The 22,598-nt window shown below is 39.2% G+C and overlaps 1 protein-coding gene across 1 annotated transcript; it reads left to right on the forward strand.

The window, feature by feature from the left end:
- Positions 1 to 9,008: 9,008 nt before the first annotated feature.
- LOC114463387 (myosin heavy chain, fast skeletal muscle-like) lies at positions 9,009 to 22,028 on the forward strand. Its single transcript, XM_028446925.1, has 38 exons — positions 9,009 to 9,217; positions 9,336 to 9,479; positions 9,573 to 9,729; positions 9,832 to 9,859; positions 9,948 to 10,056; positions 10,135 to 10,227; positions 10,307 to 10,370; positions 10,447 to 10,545; positions 11,580 to 11,683; positions 11,974 to 12,112; positions 12,207 to 12,325; positions 12,431 to 12,580; positions 12,656 to 12,826; positions 12,911 to 13,217; positions 13,312 to 13,385; positions 13,456 to 13,543; positions 13,643 to 13,760; positions 13,837 to 13,960; positions 14,037 to 14,173; positions 14,263 to 14,518; positions 14,598 to 14,840; positions 14,913 to 15,089; positions 15,171 to 15,316; positions 15,401 to 15,491; positions 15,688 to 16,077; positions 16,150 to 16,276; positions 18,098 to 18,216; positions 18,301 to 18,497; positions 18,626 to 18,809; positions 18,891 to 19,056; positions 19,146 to 19,270; positions 19,533 to 19,841; positions 19,919 to 20,122; positions 20,991 to 21,116; positions 21,199 to 21,369; positions 21,454 to 21,558; positions 21,635 to 21,730; positions 21,819 to 22,028. The coding sequence occupies exons 1-38, from the start codon at positions 9,017 to 9,019 to the stop codon at positions 21,987 to 21,989; spliced, it is 5,829 nt and encodes a 1,942-aa protein (XP_028302726.1). The 5' UTR covers positions 9,009 to 9,016; the 3' UTR covers positions 21,990 to 22,028.
- The last annotated feature ends 570 nt before the right edge of the window (positions 22,029 to 22,598 follow it).

The following is a 22,598-nucleotide window of genomic DNA, read 5'->3' on the forward strand; positions in this document are numbered from 1 at the left end:
CTTTGCCTTTGTACTTAGTGATCTAAACCCAGTGGAAGTAAGTATTTAAATGCTTTATCATAAACTATTCTTAGTTTTATTAACTCAAACTCATAACTAAGCCAGATAATGATTTGACTTAAGATTTTACCTTCAAGTCATTAGAGCAAAACGTTCTCATCCTCGTCTCTGGAATTGTGTGGAAACATTGAGGTAGAGTATGTGAACAGAAACACATCTGTGCTGTAATACAGTGACACTGACTGATCAGAGTATATGTCTCTTTAACGCTGACATTACACTGTCATTATTGATGGCATGACACCTGTCATTAGCTTTAATAAGGTTTCATGAAGGCCGTCATTAAGTGTTGTTACCCTAACCCTATAATCCTTCCTCCCTTTGCCCTAATCCTAACCCATCTCCAAATTTAGCATTTTAAAATTAATTTGCGGAATTGTAATCATTTTATGATTTATTTTTATGTCCATTTTATGTTTCTTTTGTGAATTCTTAGTTTGTTTTTAATCACGTTTTACAGGTTTTTCCAACAGCCAAACTAAAGTACATCCCTTATCTGAGCCTAGGAAGACTAATCTTATTTCTTTAAATGTTTAATTATTTTAAGTTTTAAAATGAAAATATACATACACACATTTAAGAAGAAATCTTAAACAGAATAGAGGGGTTTTTTTTTTTTAAACAATAAAAACGTCCTGCTGCCCATGCCTTACCTTTTAGTTCCCTATCCTAACCCACTAGATACCTGCCAACATAGCTCCAAAGGTGTGATCATTTAACATAATATTAAGTGTCTTAATAACAACACTTGCTGACAGCCTTTATGACACCTTTTCCATGCTAATGACAATGACAGCGTAATGTCAGCCTTATGTATAAAACTTCAAATAAAGTGTGACCAATAAAGTACAGTAATATTCTTTTTTTTTCTTTTCAAAATAGCACAAGGTACCTAATATGTCGTATGTCTTTAATGTTTGTTGCATTGTGTTCAAATAGTTTAAAAAAAGGTTCTAGTAATTAAATTAAACCTAAAGTCAAATCTATGAATAGGCTAAATTAAGATAATTGAGTTATATTTATCTTAACATTTAATGGAGGAAAATGAGTTGGGCAAATGTTTTCCAGAGCGTTTACTGTTGAACAGATTAACAACATTAACTCAGTAAATTAGGTATAGAGCTTGTTTCTTCCAGGAGGAATTTGCAAATATGGACTTCCTCCATGTCTCACCATCACAACAATAAACCAGGTTTGCTTTACCAATTGATTAATATAAGAGGTGGTGTGTCTGTGTGTCCTAATGGTCTGCCTACATGTCTAAGGTTTGTGGTATTTGTCTTTGGCATCTTGTGAGGTCAGCTATCACAGTGAAGAAATGTCAGAATCTCTGCAGAAAGATATATTTTGTTAAAAACTTAAAAAAAGAAAACACATTTAGTGTGGCCTGATTTCCTCAGAGTCCACAGAATAATTTGCAATCATTGACAGAAGTCTTGAACATAGTGAATTAAGAGGATTTACCGGAACAGTATGATAGAATGATAGAATCTTTTGTTTTTCTATGTCGTGTGTATTTCTGTTAATGTTATGTATTATGTTGGCTGTGGTAATTTTGTTTTATTTTGGTTATATTGTGTGAATGTTGTTTGTACATCTTATCTCATCTGTTTTTAATACTTCAGAACTGTTATTCATATATAATCTGTGATGTAGACCCCAGGAAAAAAATAGCTTACAGTATATGGTACAAAGTTTCCAAAATTGAAATGCCAAGTTTGCAAAAAATTTCCCATATGCTAAATAATTTTTTGGAATGTGTTTCATTTTGCTGATGGACAATGATTCAAATAATATATATATATATTTTTTTTTTAATGAATAATTACATTAATGAATAAATAAAACCCATTTCCAGTACAACAATGTTAAAATATTCTATTGTATTATAGTCCCAGTAAGATTCTTAAACCTCAGCTTGTACATAAGATATCACATTTCAGGTGGGTCCTTAGAAAGCCCAAGCCCTTTGACTTGTAGCAGGAGTCGAACCGTGTTTGTCATCTGTCCGAGCTTTGAGATTGTCACACTTTCATCAGCTGCAGCACACGCGTAACGTCTCTGCTTACACATCGCCACATGTTCGCCCTTCGCTTTTAATGGAGCGGTGTGAATTTCTCAACTATAACATGAAGTTGTTGCACCCACTGAGAGCGGCTCCTCAGAGGTTGGACACTGATATCGTTTCTACACAAAGAATAAATGTCACAACTGCCTTTGCCCTTTTATCTGATAGCTCTGGATCAACAATATTAAAAATAGCAATGAATTTAAACAAATATTTTCTAATGGGCGTGAGACAGAGGAGCTTGGTTTGTATATAAATGGTTTGATATGGGCTATTATTCAAAATAACAGTAAAGACAGATTTTTTATAGCTTGCATTTATTTGTAGAGCAATGTTTCACACAATTAATTAGCATTTCTTAATTTTTACAGAATGGCAAGGCTCTAAAACAAGATACACTGAAATATTGGCAAAAAAAACACCACCACCACTGATGTACTTTATATAAACAAAGTGGGAGACCCTTTTTTCTCACTACAGAAAGTCAGAGCAGGGAAGTTCAACCCAATATAACCTGATATCAGCTTGGAAGAATAAATATGATCTTAACGCTGTGTTAACAAAAAGATCAGGGCTTTATTTCACATAGGCCTCGAGCTTTCTGAGAGGACTTTGCATATTTTCTCCACTTGAGGTCTCCATGTCACAATGCAACCCATCCTTAGGGGTGTCAAACTCATTGTAGCTCAGGGGACAAATACAGACCAGTTTGATCTTTAGTGGGCTGCAGATTTTTGGCAGGAAGGAATGCAATTTCAACATCAATGTACTCTAGTTTGCCCTTCCAGGCATTAAATTACACAAAGTATATGAGAGACAATATCCAAGCATTAAGTGACCTTAAACTTAAATTAACTTATATTTCCTTGATTTTATTAACAATTGTTATTTAATTCAGAAGAGTGATTTGAGGAAATTTGCAGGATTTTGAAACAAATGTAGTTTTTTTTTCATCAATTTCAGAATCAGAAATTTACTGTAATCATGTGATACAAGCATGGGAAATTTGTAGATTTATGTCCATGTATTTTTGGAGGGGCTGAGATATCTACCACTGAATTATTTTGTCATTTACACAATGATACATGTTTTTTCTGTCATTTTTAACTTTCTCCTGTGGGCCGAATTGGATGCTCTGAAGAGCCAGATTTGGCCCCCCGGCCCTGACCCTCCTTTTCCACCAACATGAATCTAAAGTGATATATTAAATGATTAAGAATGGAGATGTTTTGGTCAAATATGACAACTTTAGGTGCCACACTATATATAATAAACAACATCAACTAGAATTGAGACTAGGTGGCGCTCTAGGATAACCCCTGTAACTAGTAAAGATGGGATGGTTTAACCTGCGTGAAGATATCGCAATATTAAAACGTCACAAAATACGTATATCGTCAAAGGTACCAGTGGTATCACAAGGGGGCAGATCCACTTGATCCAACACCACATTGCTATGGTTTTTTATATTTTTATAATGCCATTTAGTTGAAAAGGTCAAACCCAGATTAAGTGTCAAGTCAAATAAAAGCATTGTTATTTTTCCAATTTTGTGTCTTTTTTTTTCCTATCGCAAATATTGTATCGTTATTGCGATCCCATTTCGTGAACTGAGGCTATCGTCCCACCCTTAGTAATTAGTATAATGATTATCACTGACAGAAGACTTGATGGTACACATGTCCCCTTACATGTGTGGTTTAAAAGAAAAATAATCTGTCAACCTTTCATTTTTTTCAGTATTGTAAACAATATCATTTGTATAATGTTTGTAATTTTAATTGCTTGTATGCCTGATGTTTGTTTATGAAGGGCAGTCCTAAGTCCAGCCTTTTTATCGCACCTTGTTCATGTTTGAAATTATAGATTGATTTACCGTAATTTACGGACTATAAACTGCTACTTTTTCTCACGCTTTGAACCCTGTGGCCTAAACAATGATGCGACTAAACTGTGGATTTTTCCAAGTTTTATAAGCTTCATGCCCCAACAAAATTGAGCTTCGTCAAATTAGACCAGATGGAACAATGAAATTGTTAACATTAAATCGTTCTTGCTCGCACTGAATCATTCTGATCACTCATTTTGTCATGATGCACACTGCCTCGTCATAGCAACGACGTAGAGAAATGTTGTCAGAGAGAGAGAGCGAGAAAGAGAGAGAGAGAGAGAGAGCTCACTGGCAGCAGCAGCAGAGAGGATGAAGTAAAAGTCAGCCATTTTGTCATAGAAGGGTAGTTGTTAAATCACCACGTTAGGTTTGTTCAGGATTGATCAGTGCTCTGGACTGAGGTTGATGGAGACTCTTCCGTAGGAGGACAGACAGTAAAAGTCAGCCAGTTTGTAATAGTAGCATAACAGCATGAAGTTGCCAAATCACCACGTTGGATTTGTTCAGAAGCGATCGCGTCCGTATTCTGACTCAGAGTCTGACTCGCTGTGATCGCTCTGCGGTAGTTCACAGTAAGAAGAGTGGACAAAGCGGTGTATCAGTCTGGTTCCAGTAAAAAGCTGTAAATGGACTGATATGTAGACGTGGGGCAGTGAGGAGGCGACTTCATGTAGTAAAGGAAACTTCATCAGATGAAAGACGGACATTTCCCTGTAACCTAACATGAGTACAACAGCCCCCCTACCTCCCCGTACTGATTGGCTGAGTTGTCTGAAGGGCACCCTCATCAGCCATTAGGGTGTGGCCTGTGTTAGGGTGCGGCATTTGTGTGGATTTTTCTTAGAAAATTGCTAAATTACTGTAATGCAGCCAATAAAACAGTGCGCTTTATAGCCCGGAAATTACGATATATAAAGCTGTTTAGTGTATCACAAGCTTAGAATGGGTATTTTTATGGTTTACGGTGATTTGTTTAATAAAGAACAATAAGAAGGTGCTAGCTTGTCAAGTAAATGTCTTACCTCAGTTTAGCTGTGAAGCTAAGCTTATAGGCTTTCTTACCTATTAAATTGTCATGTTCTCCATGGATGGCTATCGGAGACTTTAGTTTTCTTCCCTTAGAACAAAAAATGTGGAAAATGTGGAATGTGTGTTAGAGACTGGAACGGGCATTCTGAGTCCTTTTTTATGCCCAATCCTCAGAGAAAAGTCAGCAGACCACTTCTGGAAAGACAATTCACTAGAAACAATATGACCAGATAAGATAGAACAAAAAAAAAAAAGAATGGACTGGAAACACAGCAGACATTTAATGATACTGTTTACTTGAGTCAGTGCTATCATCCAGCAGACTAGAGACGATTCATTAGGAAATCAATGTATTATATTCAAATAATGGCAATATACAGATGCCTGGACAAACAAGGGTTCGTTATGTTCATTTGAACAAGAGGCAGCTTCTTTTGTACATGTTGTAAAATCTAATTTAAACCGATTGATTAAACTGTAGACTTGCAAAAGAAAAGGGATGTTGAGCATGATTCATTCTGTTAAACAAGCATCACAAACAAACTTACCGTACAATTTGATGATGAAGAGTAGACTCTAGTTGAATTGGTTAGGGTAATAATGATTTGGTTTATTTTAAAAACTTAAATAGTGCTTTATTTTAACATTCCTCAATGCTTAAGACTAAAAACTCTCATCCCATAATTCTTTAATTCTTTCTTAAGTCTTTCCCTCTGGATGTGATACTGCAGGCAGTGACACAACATGTTCAACCAGTTCTAAAATCAGAGTCAAGTGAATTCACCTGCTTCTGTAGTTCCTGGAACAGACCATTTTAACGAGCAGGGGGAGCTGAGGTAGAGGTGAAATCTAATAGTGTGTCAAACCAAATATAGTACATATCTGAAGAGAGAATCAGTATATTGTATTAGTGATTCTATTCAGTAATTTTATCAACTGTTTTTTGGAAATGTATTCCAGCTTCTCTACTGTAGACTCTCATAATTGTTTAAAGGTGCAGTCTGCAACTCTTATAAAAGGGACAATTTATCATATTTGCTAAAGCTGTCACTATGTAAGGACAGCTTTACATCAAACAAGTAGTTTGTGTGAAAAAAAAAAAAGAAAGACTCATTGAGTCCTCCCTGCTGCTCCTGCAGCCTTTGGCAGATTGCCAGAATGCAGCGACCGAGCAAAAAGAACCAATCAGAGACAGTATTGTGTTTGATGGACTGTCTGACAGCTGTTTCTCACAGTCCCCGCCCCCTTCCTGGGGCTGTAGCACCGTCTTTTTTACAGTGTATGGTCTGGAGGAGTAGAAGATGGAATTAGCAACGTTTCTGCATGAAAGGTAATTACTGCTGCTCGATTTACATTATGTTTGATTTGTAATTGTTACACTAGAACTCTGTAGTGAATGTGTTGTTCATGTGCACAGCAGCCTCCTTGTGGGCTGCTGTAAGTGACACTGTGTTGTTGCTGCTGCTGCTGAGGTGTGTGCACATTAAGAAAGAGCGAAGCGCTGCAGTAATACGCTTTTAACAGAGCATGTTATATTACTGTGACGTTGCTGTCGGGCTAACGTTAGCTTGTTAGCTCCTCTGAGGGAGGGACTTTGGAATGTTTGGAGGCAGAGCAAGAGAGCAGCGGGGAGGGAGGGGGAGAGAGGGATCTGAGAGTTGCGGACTGCACCTTTAAAGTTACTTATGCAAAGCTCCACGCTACATTTATACGGACATAGTTGGATTAAATAATGACTCTCTAAGCACAAGGTGAATATCATGTTTAGTTTATACATGCAGATCAGCCTCATGCCTGCCTCCGCTGACGGCCAACTGACAACAATCATTTTTCATTTCTATAAAGATATAAAACTAATTTCAATACAGAAGTGACAGATATTCCTCACATGTTTTAGCGGATATTTATTTTTCCGAGGAAAATTGCAGCACTATAAATAAGATTATTGTTCAGCCTTAATTATACATTGTTTCTTAAGCACAAACCTCATTAAGATTGGGGAATTGGTGTTTCTACTTTTATGCGGGATCATCATTTTCACAAGTCCAGGATTAGCAACTTCCTTTGTCACAGGAAAGATGCGTGAGGCTCCTGCACAGGAATACCAGTGTCATATGAGAGCTCCTCCACTGCTAAACTCAGCCTCCTCAGTGCCAAGATGCATTATAGAGATTACTACACAGGCGGAAACTATGTCTGAGCTTTAGCATCCAATATTTACTCAAGATGGAAAAAAATGCAGATTTCAAAGTTTGTTGCTCTATTCATAAACTCTTTAAAATTTGCCCTCAGTTTACCAGCGCCTACTTCCTCCAGTAAAACAGTTAACACAGTCTTCTGTCTGTCTCTCCCAAAGCTTCAGGACTCTCAATTTTCTATTTCAAGCAAACACAATACACTGAATAGACGACTGACTTTTGAAACGAACACTGTCTATGTGTGTGTCTCTTAATTATATGAAGCTCAAAGTAATTCACACCCATTAACTGATCTGTCATCCAGAGATTAGTATTGGCACATTCTCCCATCAAAAAAACTCCATTAATTTCCATTGTGGAGACCTGCTCATTAAGGAAAAAGTGGTTGGACATAAATAACCAAAGTTATCTACTAATCAGAGGCAGATAAAGCACATCAAAAAACAGCTGACCATATAAAGGAGGCCATTCCAGCCGCCTGAACCTGAATGTCTCTATATAAGAAGGAAGGCTAGACGCCTCCAAGGACCATCAGCTGACCAGTCAAGGTGAGTGGGTTGGAGTCCTTTATTAGCAGAAGGAAAACCAGCAGCTTAATAAACAATGCAGGGCATGGGCACTTACTGCCAGACACTCCTGTGGTTATGCCAGGGCTTTAGAGCACATTATTCATCTTTTTGATAGCAGACCAGCTTGAAGAATAAGTTCAAACTTTCCATTTTTGGTCTTTACAGCTTCTGTGAGATCTTCAGCCATTATTCTTCAGTAGAGGGAAGAAGGTAACCAGCGTTAACATCAGTTTACCTTTGATCAGAAAACATTTTGTGATTTATAGCTGATTGAGACTTAGATCTGTGGATGCCATGGTATTAACATATAGCTTTGAGGTGTTTAAAAGATTGTTTTGTGCATCTTGCTTCATGACTTCACTAACATGCAGAATTTGCTAACTTTATAAGACCATTTTCAAACATGGATAAAGCCATGAATATATTTTGTTTCTTTGAAAATAATTCACAGGATGAAAGAATTTTCACATTGTTTTATACTGAAATCAGCTTTTTCACTTGAATAAATCATGCACAATATACGACACCTGAAAAATTCAACCAAATTAAAATTTTACATTTTTTTTTTTACTTTATTGGGAAAAATTATAACTTTTTTTTGTACTTTTTCAGATCTTATTAATAGTATCACTTTATTGGTATAGCGCTTATCTCAACAAAAATATAGGGTGCTTTATAAAACAGCAGGGAAATTGTAACGTGAACTGGGATGATTCATCCATTGATCGCAGGGGTTGAGCCAGCCAATACCTGCACAATAAATCAAAGATATTTTCAAGTTTAGACCATTTAAGTCTATATCAAGATTAAAAGTGAGGGCAGTGGTGAAGTTCTGGGGTCAAATGAAAGTGACCACAGTCTTGTCATTAATATTACACCGATTGGTTTTTTTAATTATTTTTTAGAAACTTTCAAACTAATTCCAGTAATGTATTATTGTCAGCTGTGACATATTTCATTAATTAAGTGGTGGTTTAATACATTTAATAATATTGTATTCTTGCAGTAGATGTAATTGCATCAAGAATATAATTTTTTTTGTAATTTCGGACATGCTAAAGCTAACATGGTCCAGATCAACCATATTAACATCTGTTCATTGAACTGAAAGACAATAAGCACTAGCTGCCCTTTTGAGCGCATCTCCGTTCAATAAATGGCTGGTCAACATGTTTTTATTTACTTGCAGTAAAGAGTCATCATGGGGGATGCTGAAATGGAGTGTTTTGGCCCAGCAGCCATATACCTCAGGAAGCCAGAAAAGGAGCGCATTGAATCCCAAAATGCTCCATTTGATGCCAAAACCGCTTATTTTGTGACGGAGCCGAATGAAATGTACCTCAAAGGGAAACTTGTGAAAAGGGAAGGTGGTAAAGCCACCGTAGACACCTTGTGTGGGAAGGTATGTGTAGACTGTAAGGAGATCATTTGAACCAAACTGAGTATTGTCTTGAGTCTGTCTCAAAACATTTTTTGCAATTACATGAAAACACTCTGAAACATATCCATTTATGAACAAGACTATCACTGTGAAAGAAGATGAAGTCTTCCCCATGAACCCTCCAAAGTATGATAAGATTGAGGACATGGCCATGATGACCCACCTCAGCGAGCCCACTGTGCTGTATAACCTCAAAGAGCGCTATGCAGCATGGATGATCTACGTGAGTTATTCTTGGTGATCGCATGGAAAGATTCAGTCCATGAGAAGTAGATGAAGATGTGTATCACCTCCCATCAATCGTTCTCACCCACAGACCTACTCAGGGCTTTTCTGTGTCACTGTGAACCCCTACAAGTGGCTCCCAGTGTATGATCAATCAGTTGTTAATGGATACAGAGGAAAGAAGAGAATTGAAGCTCCTCCACACATCTTCTCCATCTCTGATAATGCCTATCAGTTCATGCTCCAAGGTATTCATCACATTCTCAAGCTTCATAGTTTTCTGAAAGACAAATCTAACCCTTGAAAAGTGATTTCCTAAGCCCTGTATAACTGTTGTTGATGCTTTATAGATAGAGAGAATCAGTCCATCCTGATTACGTAAGTATTTAATCTATGAGATATTAGGTGTTTGTGATATTGTTGATATGTTTCACTTTATTCACTCTAAACAATCACCTAAACATAGTGGAGAATCCGGTGCAGGAAAGACTGTCAACACCAAACGTGTCATCCAGTACTTTGCGACAATCGCAGTAGCTGGAAAGAAAAGTGAAAACGTTCCTGGAAAGATGCAGGTATGTGTCAGAAAAGCCTACATTGACTTTGAAACACATACACGACTTAAACAATAATGATTGCATTGTCTAATGCAGGGCTCACTGGAAGATCAAATCATTGCAGCGAACCCACTGCTGGAGGCTTATGGTAACGCCAAGACTGTGAGAAACGACAACTCATCACGTTTTGTAAGTGTTTGATCTTTTCCCTAAGCATCATAAACCAGTTACTGTATGTGAATATAAATCTTTGTTGTCTTTTGAAAAGGGTAAATTCATCAGAATTCACTTTGGGACGACTGGAAAGTTGGCCTCTGCAGACATTGAAACATGTAAGGCAAAGAAAAAAGCCAACCCAGCTATTAGAACCTTCTTTTTTAAAACCTTTGGTTCTATTCTGTTCTCTAGATCTACTGGAGAAGTCTCGGGTGACCTACCAGCTGTCAGCTGAGAGAAGCTACCACATCTTCTACCAGCTCACCACAGGCTACAAACCAGAGCTAATTGGTATGACAATCAGCTTTCCTTCCAAACCTAAGCTCTACATTCTTTAAATTAACAAGTAACACATCACATGATTGCACTTTTGATAATAGGTCTAAAGCTGAACAATCAAACTTTGTTTCTATTTTGTGTAGGAAATGTCTTTTGAGTCATTTTTCTCAATTCATAGCCTTCAAGGCACAGAATAATCATTCATATGTGAGAATCACCATTTTGGAGATTTTAGGCAATCAGCATTCACATAAGGAAGTTTATGGTGAAATAGCATTTTAATTTGACTTTACACGATCAGGATTTTGGGGCCAATCACCGATCAGCGAGTTTAAAAAAAACAATCACTGATCATGGATCCAATCATATGAATTCAGGTTGTTTTTTTAGGTGCCGACCAAATTCCTTTGGTACTACCTGATACAGATTCACGGAAAATCAAATGGTACCATTTTTTGGCTAAACGCATCCTTGTGACTGTGAGGGAGTGGAGGAGTTGAAGAATTTCCACGCAGGACATGAACATAACATTTGTTGTCAGCGTGTGTGTGTGTGTGTGTGTGGCCCTTTAACTGCAAATGAATGCCCTAATCGCTCGACCAATGTGCGGAGTGAGGGAGCGTGTGTAAACGAAGCAGATCGATTTGACATTGCTCTTACCAGGAAGTGAGAAATTAGACATCGACAATGCTGGTGGGCACGGTATTTGGTTACTACTTTCAGCCATCACACGTCTAATCCATGCATGACTTCTAGCTGATCACATTAAAATGGATAAGTCTACGCTACAATCGGAGCGATTGGATGCCTTTGAACTCATAAAACCAGTTGGAGTTACATGAATGACTTACTTCTTTGAGTGACCACTACATTGTAGTTAAACATGTTGACCTCCCAAAGTGAGTTTAAAGTGCATATTCAGCGTCTTAAATGCCTCTCATTTCTAAGTGTAAAAGGTACTAATCTTTCATTTGATCTGTCTTTGTTGGGTTGTCTTTGGGTTGTGTATATCTTTAATGTCTACATATGCTTTGTGTTTTCTTCAGAGGCTCTCCTGATCACCACCAACCCTTATGACTATCCCATGATCAGTCACGGCGAAATTACTGTCAAAAGTATTGATGATATTGAAGAATTCATTGCCACTGATGTAAGAGCTTCCTTTGGATGATAAAATTATGCATTTATCAATTAAAACACATTACAATTCAATACTGACTTCTTTGTATTGTAGGCAAATAAAAGATGGTATATTGAAGAAAAATCAAGTTTTTTAGTAACAACAAAAAAAGATGTACAGGAGTAAGAAAATGCTTTTTTAATAGACAGACCAAAAATATTTATTCATAAGTAAAAGGAGAAAAAATCCCTTCAAATATGTCCATGTTTCGCAATTGTGTTTTTGTGCCTCAGTTTTGTTTTTTCTTTACATCCCTGCAGACTGCCATTGATATTTTGGGCTTCACCTTAGAAGAAAAGGCCAGCATGTTCAAGCTAACAGGAGCTGTGATGCATCATGGAAACATGAAATTCAAGCAGAAGCAGCGAGAGGAGCAGGCTGAGCCTGACGGCACTGAGGGTATGAATTTTAAATTAGTTAGGATAGAGCAAGGACGTCTTTGTTTTGGTTCTGGTATTACTTTTGAAGATAACAATGTGTGTTATTATTTCAGTGGCAGATAAAATCGCTTACCTCATGGGCCTGAACTCTGCTGATCTGCTAAAGGCATTGTGCTACCCAAGAGTGAAAGTTGGGAATGAGTATGTGACCAAAGGTCAAACTGTTCCACAAGTAAGAAAGTCAACAAAAAAAAACCTGGCTTAACACATACATAACCATATGAAACCAAAGGCAGTCAATTATTTCCTTTAATTGCTGTTTTATCTTTTGTATCAGGTCAACAACTCGGTGAGTGCTCTCTGCAAGTCTGTCTATGAGAAAATGTTCTTGTGGATGGTCGTGAGAATCAACGAGATGCTGGACACCAAACAGCCAAGAAGCTTCTTCATTGGTGTCCTGGATATCGCTGGCTTTGAAATCTTTGATGTAAGTAAACTACAAAAAGGCACCAAAGAGATATATACACAATAACAGTAAAGCCTCATTTTTTTCTACCTAAAGTACAACAGCTTGGAGCAGCTCTGCATCAACTTCACCAATGAGAAACTGCAACAGTTCTTCAACCACCACATGTTTGTTCTGGAGCAAGAAGAGTACAAGAAAGAGGGCATTGAGTGGGAGTTCATTGACTTTGGCATGGACTTGGCTGCCTGCATTGAGCTCATTGAGAAGGTACAGTGCAACAAATAACAATATAAGCAACAGAAGCGCCCTCATATTGGGAAACTACAGATGTATACTTTATGTTATCTACAGCCAATGGGCATCTTCTCCATCCTGGAAGAGGAGTGCATGTTCCCCAAGGCAACAGACACGACCTTCAAGAACAAACTGTATGACCAGCATATTGGGAAAAGTGCCCCATTCCAGAAACCAAAGCCTGCTAAAGGCAAAGCTGAGGCCCATTTTGCTCTGGTGCATTATGCGGGTACTGTGGACTACAATGTTACTGGCTGGTTGGACAAGAACAAAGACCCCCTGAATGACTCCGTGGTTCAGCTCTACCAGAAGTCTTCAGTCAAGCTGCTGGTTTTACTCTACGCATCTCACTCCTCAGGAGATGGTATCTCGTTTTGAACATTAGAATTCCCTAGTTAAACACAATAATTTTCAAGATATTAATCACTGATTAATTTACATTTATGTTCTAATAACAGCTGAGAGCAGTGGTGGCAAGAAAGGTGGCAAGAAAAAGGGTGGTTCTTTCCAGACGGTCTCTGCACTGTTCAGGGTAAACAGCAGTCAAATACTTACTTCCATTTATGATTGTTCTTCCTCATGAATCTTTTTTATTTCATCAGGAGAATTTGGGAAAGTTAATGACCAATCTGAGGAGCACACATCCCCATTTTGTGCGCTGCTTGATTCCCAATGAATCAAAGACACCAGGTAAATTATAATTTTCTAATGGTTTTTAAAAGTCCATGTTTAATAATTCTTAATCATTATATTTTTAACTGTCACATTTGTTGTGATTTTTATGAAAAGGTCTCATGGAGAACTTCCTGGTCATCCACCAGCTGAGGTGCAATGGTGTGCTGGAAGGTATCAGGATCTGCAGGAAAGGTTTCCCCAGCAGAATCCTCTATGGTGACTTCAAGCAGAGGTAGAAAAAAACTAATATTCTTGCATATAGATGTATGTACAAAAGTCACCTTAACAATTACAATGTGTAAATTTAGATACAAAGTTTTGAATGCCAGTGTCATCCCAGAGGGACAGTTCATTGACAACAAGAAGGCTTCAGAGAAACTCTTGGGCTCTATTGACGTTGACCACACTCAGTACAAGTTTGGACACACAAAGGTAAAATCAAGAACATTTGTCTCAACTTAGGATTTCTTTAATACCTCAAAACTTGAAAACATTTTTGAAATATCAGGTGTTCTTCAAAGCTGGATTGCTTGGAACTTTAGAGGAAATGAGGGATGAGAAACTGGCTGAGCTGGTCACAATGACTCAGGCTCTTTGCAGAGGTTTCCTCATGAGAAGAGAGTTCGTCAAGATGATGGAAAGACGGTAATTGTTCTACCAGAGACAATTTAGTCTCTTAGTGTGCTTTTATCGAAGGCATCATTCATGAACTCATGCTATCTTTTATTTTTTAGCGATGCCATTTTTACCATCCAATACAACGTTCGTTCATTCATGAATGTCAAAACATGGCCATGGATGAAGTTGTACTTCAAGATTAAGCCTCTTCTGAAGAGTGCAGAGACAGAGAAAGAGATGGCCCAAATGAAAGAAGACTTTGATAAAATCAAAGATGACCTTTCAAAGGCCCTGGCAAAAAAGAAAGAACTTGAGGAAAAAATGGTTTCCTTGCTACAAGAAAAAAATGATCTGTTGTTACAAGTGCAGTCTGTGAGTGCAAGTAAAAATAATTACACTGCTTATTTGTCTACCTTTATAATATTTGTGACATGTTTGGATTGCCCTTTAGGAAGGTGAAAACCTTTCTGATGCAGAGGAGAGGTGTGAGGGCCTCATTAAAGCAAAAATTCAGCTTGAGGCCAAACTTAAAGAGACAACAGAGAGGCTGGAGGATGAAGAGGAAATCAATGCTGAGCTGACTGCGAAGAAGAGGAAGCTGGAGGACGAATGCTCTGAACTAAAGAAGGACATCGATGACTTGGAGCTCACTCTGGCCAAAGTGGAGAAGGAGAAACATGCCACTGAGAACAAGGTTTATCAATATCAATGTACTAATGTGGGATGAAAAGAAAACTTTAAATCCAATTCCTCAAAAATATTTTAGGTCAAAAACCTTACAGAGGAAATGGCCTCTCAAGACGAGACGATTGCAAAGTTAACCAAAGAGAAAAAAGCTCTCCAAGAGGCTCATCAACAGACCCTGGATGACCTGCAGGCAGAGGAAGACAAAGTCAACACTCTGACCAAGGCCAAGACCAAGCTGGAACAGCAAGTCGACGATGTGAGTCTTTGATTGAAGTAAATACACTGATCAAATAATTTGTGTGTTTTTTATTATTCAAAAATATATATTTACCCACAGCTTGAAGGTTCCTTGGAACAAGAAAAGAAACTCCGTATGGATCTTGAACGAGCTAAAAGAAAGTTGGAGGGAGATCTAAAACTTTCTCAGGAATCTGTAATGGATCTGGAAAATGACAAGCAGCAGTCCGAAGAGAAAATAAAAAAGTAAAAATAACATTGTATCCACCAAAGGCAATTAAATTATATATAAAGTCGTTTGTTGAAAGCAAACCTTTCCTGACTCCTCAGAAAAGACTTTGAGATCAGCCAGCTCCTGAGCAAAGTTGAGGATGAACAGACCCTTGGAATACAGTTACAGAAAAAAATTAAAGAACTTCAGGTATGATGAGTGCACAACATTTTCAAACAAGTTTTTCAAACACTTCCTGTGCATCAGGTTGATAACACAAGTGTTGACAAAAGCACACATACCCACCTGTTGCAAAGCAGCATAGTGTGTGCATAGTTTGATTGCTGAGTTTGACAGTAAGTGGGTCTCGTTCAAGATTTTAGAAATAAGCATCTTTTCTTTGCAGGCTCGTATTGAAGAACTGGAGGAGGAGATTGAGGCTGAACGAGCTGCTCGAGCTAAGGTGGAAAAACAGAGGTCTGATCTCTCCAGGGAACTTGAAGAAATCAGCGAGAGGCTTGAAGAAGCTGGTGGAGCAACTGCAGCACAGATTGAGATGAACAAAAAGCGTGAGGCTGAGTTTCAGAAGCTGCGTCGGGATCTCGAAGAAACCACACTGCAGCACGAGGCCACAGCTGCAGCTCTCCGTAAGAAGCAGGCTGACAGCGTGGCAGAGCTTGGAGAGCAGCTGGATAACCTCCAGAGAGTCAAACAGAAGCTGGAGAAGGAGAAGAGTGAATTTAAGATGGAGATTGATGACCTTAGCAGCAATATGGAGTCTATCGCCAAGTCAAAGGTTACTACAGTTTCAAAGAAAGTATTGTGAATTTTCATGTATGTTAGAAACTAATAAATGTTTTTGTTTCAGTCAAATCTTGAAAAAATGTGCAGAACACTTGAAGATCAGCTGAGTGAGCTGAAATCAAAGAACGATGAGAATGTCCGTCAGCTAAATGATATCAGTGCTCAAAAAGCTCGTCTTCAGACTGAAAATGGTAAGACCAGGGTATTTCACAGATCCAATGTTCCCTGTCTAATAGCCCATACTGAATTGTTTGAATAGGAGGTGCATGCAGTTCAATTCAGCTTTTTTTTATATAGCACCAAATTCAACAAGTCATCTCTTACACTCACCATAAAATATAGTGGTATGTTTCATTGCAAAAAACAATATTTCCACAAGAGCAAGCATCAGCGTTGATGAAGTACAAAAATTACCTTTTACAAGGAAGGACCTGGTTGGGGTTAGTGGACAGGAAGAGGAGAACAGAACAGGTTTAAGAGAAAAAAACATCACAGTATCACAAACTGGTTAAAAGGCGAACCACAGACCAGGAAACGTCAGCTTCAACACCAGGATACCTGAAAATGAAGGAGAGAAGAGCATGGAGAAAGCGTAGACTGCAGAAAGAAAAACATGATACAACGTTGACACTTAAATATAATTTGATTGAACCCCAATTTAATCTATTTTGGTCTACAACATACTGAAAATGTGCACAGAATTGCTAAAGTGGAGAGTGAAGAAGAAGTGATAAAAGATCATGGTGGATAATCTGTTTAAGGGTTAGGGCCATGGTTAGTGAGACAGAGTAGGGACAAATAATTCGGTGACTCCATCAGACATCAAAACCTGTTGGATTCTGCATGGTCTCGTATCCTAACCCCCAACCTAGAACCGCCCAAGTGAGAGAAGATGGAGCCAGGAATGGGGTGGAATGAAATAACTAAGCTGATTTTTTTTTCAAATAAATAAGGTTTAGGTTGAACGTTAAGGGTGGAGAGAGTATATCACCAGGCTCCCCAAGACTGGGAGCAGAATAATTCAGCACGTTTACAGAACAAGTTAAAATTATTTATGGGTTTATCAGCACGATTAAAGAAAAAGCTGCTGCTGTAAGAGACTACTAAAGCATTCTAGACCTTGATTCAGGGTGGAAAGGGACCAGACATAAACACTGACTTTCTTGAAAGAAGTTTGAAATTATTCATGGTCTCCACTGATTTGCTCAGGGTGGTGTCATTTGTCAATTTGTTTAGCGGGTTTGAATCAAGGTGAAGGAGCTGTCGCATGGTGAAAACGGTTTATAGAGCTGGAGGACCTTTGCACTGCTTCTATGATCAGTCTTCAACAGGCCACGGAAGATTTGGATCGACGATGATTTGGAGATGTTGTTCTGGAATCTGTCTGTGCCGACACACCCAGGCTAAATCTGACATCGTATTGGTCCTCGTTATTGCATGAAAGACATCAAAATGTTGTGGAGAGTGAGTGGAGGGGGGTCAACTTTTTCCGTGGATTTCTGTTGGCTGTGCAGAACGACTTCAGTCCAAGAAGGTTGACACGGCGGGCAGCCAAGATGGCGTGTCCCAAGCGACTCCCGTTATCGTCGTTGCAATGACAGAAGCTATCACCATTGATTGTGTCCAGGTGTTTGATGAGAAACTCATCTTTTTTTATTTTGCTAGATAGACAACGTGTCTTCCTGCAGAGTGGTAAAGGAAAGATGTCTTTCTCTTCTGAGGGAGAGTGATAAGCATTGTCTCTGCAGCCTGTAGTTACAGCCATCCTGTCATCCGCCTTCTTGTAAATGTGGATCCACACACTTGTGAATCTTGCAACCAATGGCATTTTGTAAACCTATGTTTATCTTTTCAAAATTAAAAACAAAGATCGATAAATATTTACAACTTCTAGTCTAATTCAAGATACAATGACCAATGTTATATATGTATTTTTCAGCAGACTTTAAAACATCAGTTCTTGAATTGGTCCTTATATCTCCATATTTGTACCAATGCATTGTTTTGATTAGGTGAAATTAGCCGTCAGCTGGAAGAGAAAGAAGCTCTTGTGTCTCAGCTAACCAGAGGGAAGCAGGCATACACTCAGCAAATTGAGGAGCTGAAAAGACACATTGAGGAAGAAGTTAAGGTATCAGTATCTGAGAGCAGTAAAATAATTACTGAAAATGATCAGTTTATTGTTTGTAAGAGAAGAAGTTCTGCTTTTTGTTAGGCCAAGAACGCCCTGGCTCATGCAGTTCAGTCTTCTCGTCATGACTGCGACCTGCTCAGAGAGCAGTTCGAGGAGGAGCAGGAGGCCAAAGCTGAGCTACAGCGTGCACTGTCCAAGGCTAACAGCGAGGTCGCTCAGTGGAGAACCAAATATGAGACTGATGCCATTCAGCGCACTGAGGAGCTGGAAGAGGCAAAGTAAGACTTCAGCCTTGACTTTTGTCTGGTGCTTTTTACAGTTACGGATTATCTTTAGCACTAACAATGACATACTGAGCAGGTCGGACGAGGAACAAACGAATGAATGAATCATGTTCTGCTCACAGGAAAAAGCTCGCCCAGCGTCTTCAGGATGCTGAGGAGTCCTACGAGGCTGTGAATGCCAAATGTGCCTCTCTGGAAAAGACTAAACAGAGACTGCAGGGTGAGGTGGAGGACCTGATGATTGATGTAGAGAGAGCTAATGCTCTGGCAGCCAATCTTGATAAAAAGCAAAGGAACTTTGACAAGGTCAGGTAGTGTTTTCAGTCACACCTTCAGTGAGTTAATCTGGACTTTGGGACATGATTGATCTGCTTTCTGTACATTCAGGTCCTTGCAGAGTGGAAGCAAAAGTATGAGGAGAGCCAGTCAGAGCTAGAGGGAGCTCTGAAAGAGGCTCGCTCTCTCAGCACCGAGTTATTCAAAATGAAGAACTCATATGAGGAATCTCTGGATCAGCTGGAGACCATGAAGAGGGAGAACAAGAACCTGCAACGTAAGACATTTTGTTCCAGGCAATTTTCAGTAAAGAGGCTTATTCCTAAAATATATATTTCCCCTTTAAATTAAAATATTTTCCCTCAGAGGAAATTTCTGACCTGACTGAACAACTTGGTGACACGGGCAAGACAATCCATGAGCTTGAGAAGGGAAAGAAGACGGTTGAAAGTGAGAAGTCAGAAATCCAAACTGCTTTGGAGGAAGCAGAGGCAAGAATGAAATTAACAGCCCAACTTAAAGAGACAAAGCATATACTGTATATATAGATATAATTAAAAGATGAAGTCATCTTATGACTCATTTTTGATAATAAATCATCAAAATCATTTAAGCTTGTGGTGAACTACAACACATTTGTATTAAAAGTACATCAGTGCTTACCATGGAAGGAATGTTTCTGAAAGACATGAGCTGTTTCTCTTCATAGATAACACTATCTTCAGAGCTTAAAAATATCAAATTCGTCCCCAGGCTACCTTGGAGCATGAAGAATCCAAGATTCTTCGTGTTCAGCTTGAACTCACTCAGGTGAAGAATGAAATCGACAGAAAACTTGCAGAGAAAGACGAGGAAATGGAGCAGATCAAGAGGAACAGCCAGAGAGTGATTGACTCCATGCAAACCACTCTGGATGCTGAGGTCAGGAGCAGGAACGATGCCCTGAGAATCAAGAAGAAGATGGAGGGAGACCTAAATGAGATGGAGATCCAGCTGAGCCATGCCAACCGTCAGGCAGCTGAAGCTCAGAAACAGCTGAGAAATGTTCAGGGACAACTGAAGGTTGGTCTTCTAATAGATTTGGTAAACAACCTTGTCTAAACAAACTATGCACTATATTTTAATTCTGTTTAATTCAGGATGCTCAACTGCACCTTGATGATGCTATCAGAGGTCAGGAGGACATGAGGGAGCAGGTTGCGATGGTGGAGCGCAGGAACAACCTGATGATAGCTGAGATCGAGGAGCTAAGAGCTGCCCTGGAGCAGACAGAGAGGAGCCGCAAAATTGCTGAGCAAGAGCTGGTGGACGCCAGTGAGCGCGTCGGGCTGCTACACTCTCAGGTACGAGAGGAAAGTCTTTATATTTAAAGAGTAACTAAACCTTTACTTTCTGCTGACATGCCACTAAAGGGGAAATTCAAAAAATGCCTTGAATATGGGCGTTACTACTGTAGCAGTAAGACACGCCCAGTCAGGCAGCCCACAGCGCTGTGCGCAGAGACAGACGGTAATACACACAGTGGTGTGTGCTGTATACACACACAAATAGCAAGTTGATAGCTGAGATGTGACACTACAACCACAAACACACACAATCACGACGTGAAGCTCACACACTGCCCTACTCTTCCACCACATCACGCACATAGCAATAAGAAGTACAGACATGTTCGGGCAGATGCAGAGACAGACAGGAATACACACATGATGTGTAAATACACATATAGCTTGATGAACCCTCTGATTAGCGCCGAATCTGCTCTTTATAGAAGCACAGAGTCAAAAACATAACAGCTGCAGCAGGCTGCTTCACACGGAACAGTGGACTTCCTCATTGGGGCTGTCAATCAATACTCACTGAGGGCTGTGATTGGAGGAAACCCTCCTCCCCCCTTTTATATGAGGGGCGGGGCCAACAGTGAAAGTTGATGACGCAGGGCAATCCAAAGAATCCCTCTCAGCCAAGAGAAAAATTCAATTGTAATAGCCAGCATTCAACCCTTAAAGGCCAGTAACTCTGACATTTTACAACTAAATTTTACAGCAAAGTTAAAATACTAAAATGTGAAATGTGGGACTAGGAATAATAAACAGCACTACTTAATACCCAAACACATATGTATTCAAAAAAAAGTGGGTTTGGGGTTTAGTTACTCTTTAAAGTGTTTTCATTTAAAAGAGAAAAAAAATATTGCTTGTTTTACTACAGAATACCAGTCTTCTCAACACCAAGAAGAAACTGGAGACTGACCTGGTTCAGATCCAAGGTGAAGTAGAAGATGCTGTCCAGGAAGCAAGAAATGCTGAAGAGAAGGCAAAGAAGGCCATCACTGATGTAAGTATCCATATCACATGCAGATTTTTACTCACGGAACCTAGCGATGGACTGAAACAGCCTGAATTCTGAAAATGTTCAGGCTGCCATGATGGCAGAGGAGCTGAAGAAGGAGCAGGACACCAGTGCTCATCTGGAGAGGATGAAGAAGAATCTGGAGGTGACGGTCAAAGACCTGCAGCACCGCCTTGATGAAGCAGAAAATCTGGCTATGAAAGGCGGCAAGAAGCAGCTCCAGAAACTGGAAGCCAGGGTAAGAATACATTTTGGCCTCAACTTTTATCTTTTCATCTTCTTATAACTGTATCACCCTCAGAAATAAATGTTAATCCTTAAGGTGCGTGAGCTTGAGACTGAAGTAGAATTTGAGCAGAGACGCGGAGCCGATGCTGTTAAAGGTGTTCGGAAATATGAGAGAAGAGTGAAGGAGCTCACATATCAGGTGAGGAGTTAATTCTCTGTTTCAACCATTAAGATTTCAGGTCAGCGTAACCTTTTTGTTTGAATGTGACTTGCAGACTGAGGAGGACAAGAAGAATGTGAAGCGACTTCAGGATTTGGTGGACAAGCTGCAGCTGAAAGTGAAGGCTTACAAGAGACAGGCTGAAGAGGCTGTGAGTCCAGTACAGTTTGTGATGTCTGAAATAAAATAATTGTGTCTGAACCTGATGCTTAAATCATTGACGTTGACTGTGTTTAAAGGAGGAACAGGCCAACAGTTACATGTCGAGGCTGAGGAAAGTCCAGCATGAACAGGAGGAAGCTCAGGAGCGAGCTGACATCGCAGAGTCCCAGGTCAACAAGATGAGGGCGAAGAGCCGTGAAATCGGAAAAGTAAGTGATGCTCCGTCGTTGATTGTTTTCATTAACTGATGAAACAATGAAATGAATGATCAATCTGACAGACTATCTGAAAGAACCATCAATGGAAAGAAAACCTCTCAATGGCCCTCATTGATCAACCTTGCGTGAAAACGGGTGCAAATTTGAGTGCACATTTGGTCGTACAACCAGACCAACGTGTGATTTATGAAACATTTATATCTGACAAATCCCAGCGTACAAATGATCGGGTGTTCATAAATCCTGCGGAAGAGGATCAGGTACTGAGCAGGTGAAGTCTGCCCCCCTGTGTGCGCTGGGAACAACTTCACAACAGAGATCCTGAAGACACACACAAATGTTAAGTTTATATTGGCCTCAGTCCACACGCTTTAGGAAATAAATATCACATTAATTAACAATCAGAAACCCTTAAAAAACCTCAATAATGACTAAATGTTGTCGCTTGTCTGAGTTTATTATGCCTTCAGCCAATTTCACTTATAATTCATCACATTACCAATTACTCCAGCGCATTTGTAAAAGTTTAAGGAACTATTTACATTTAAAAGCATGACTGAGTTCCTATTTCTTCCATACTGATGAGCTGTACAGAGGAAATGTGACCTCATTCTCATTCTCCAAGACAAGGCATAATAT

This window comes from Gouania willdenowi, chromosome 5 (assembly GCF_900634775.1).
Source record: "Gouania willdenowi chromosome 5, fGouWil2.1, whole genome shotgun sequence".
Lineage (NCBI taxonomy): Eukaryota > Metazoa > Chordata > Actinopteri > Blenniiformes > Gobiesocidae > Gouania > Gouania willdenowi.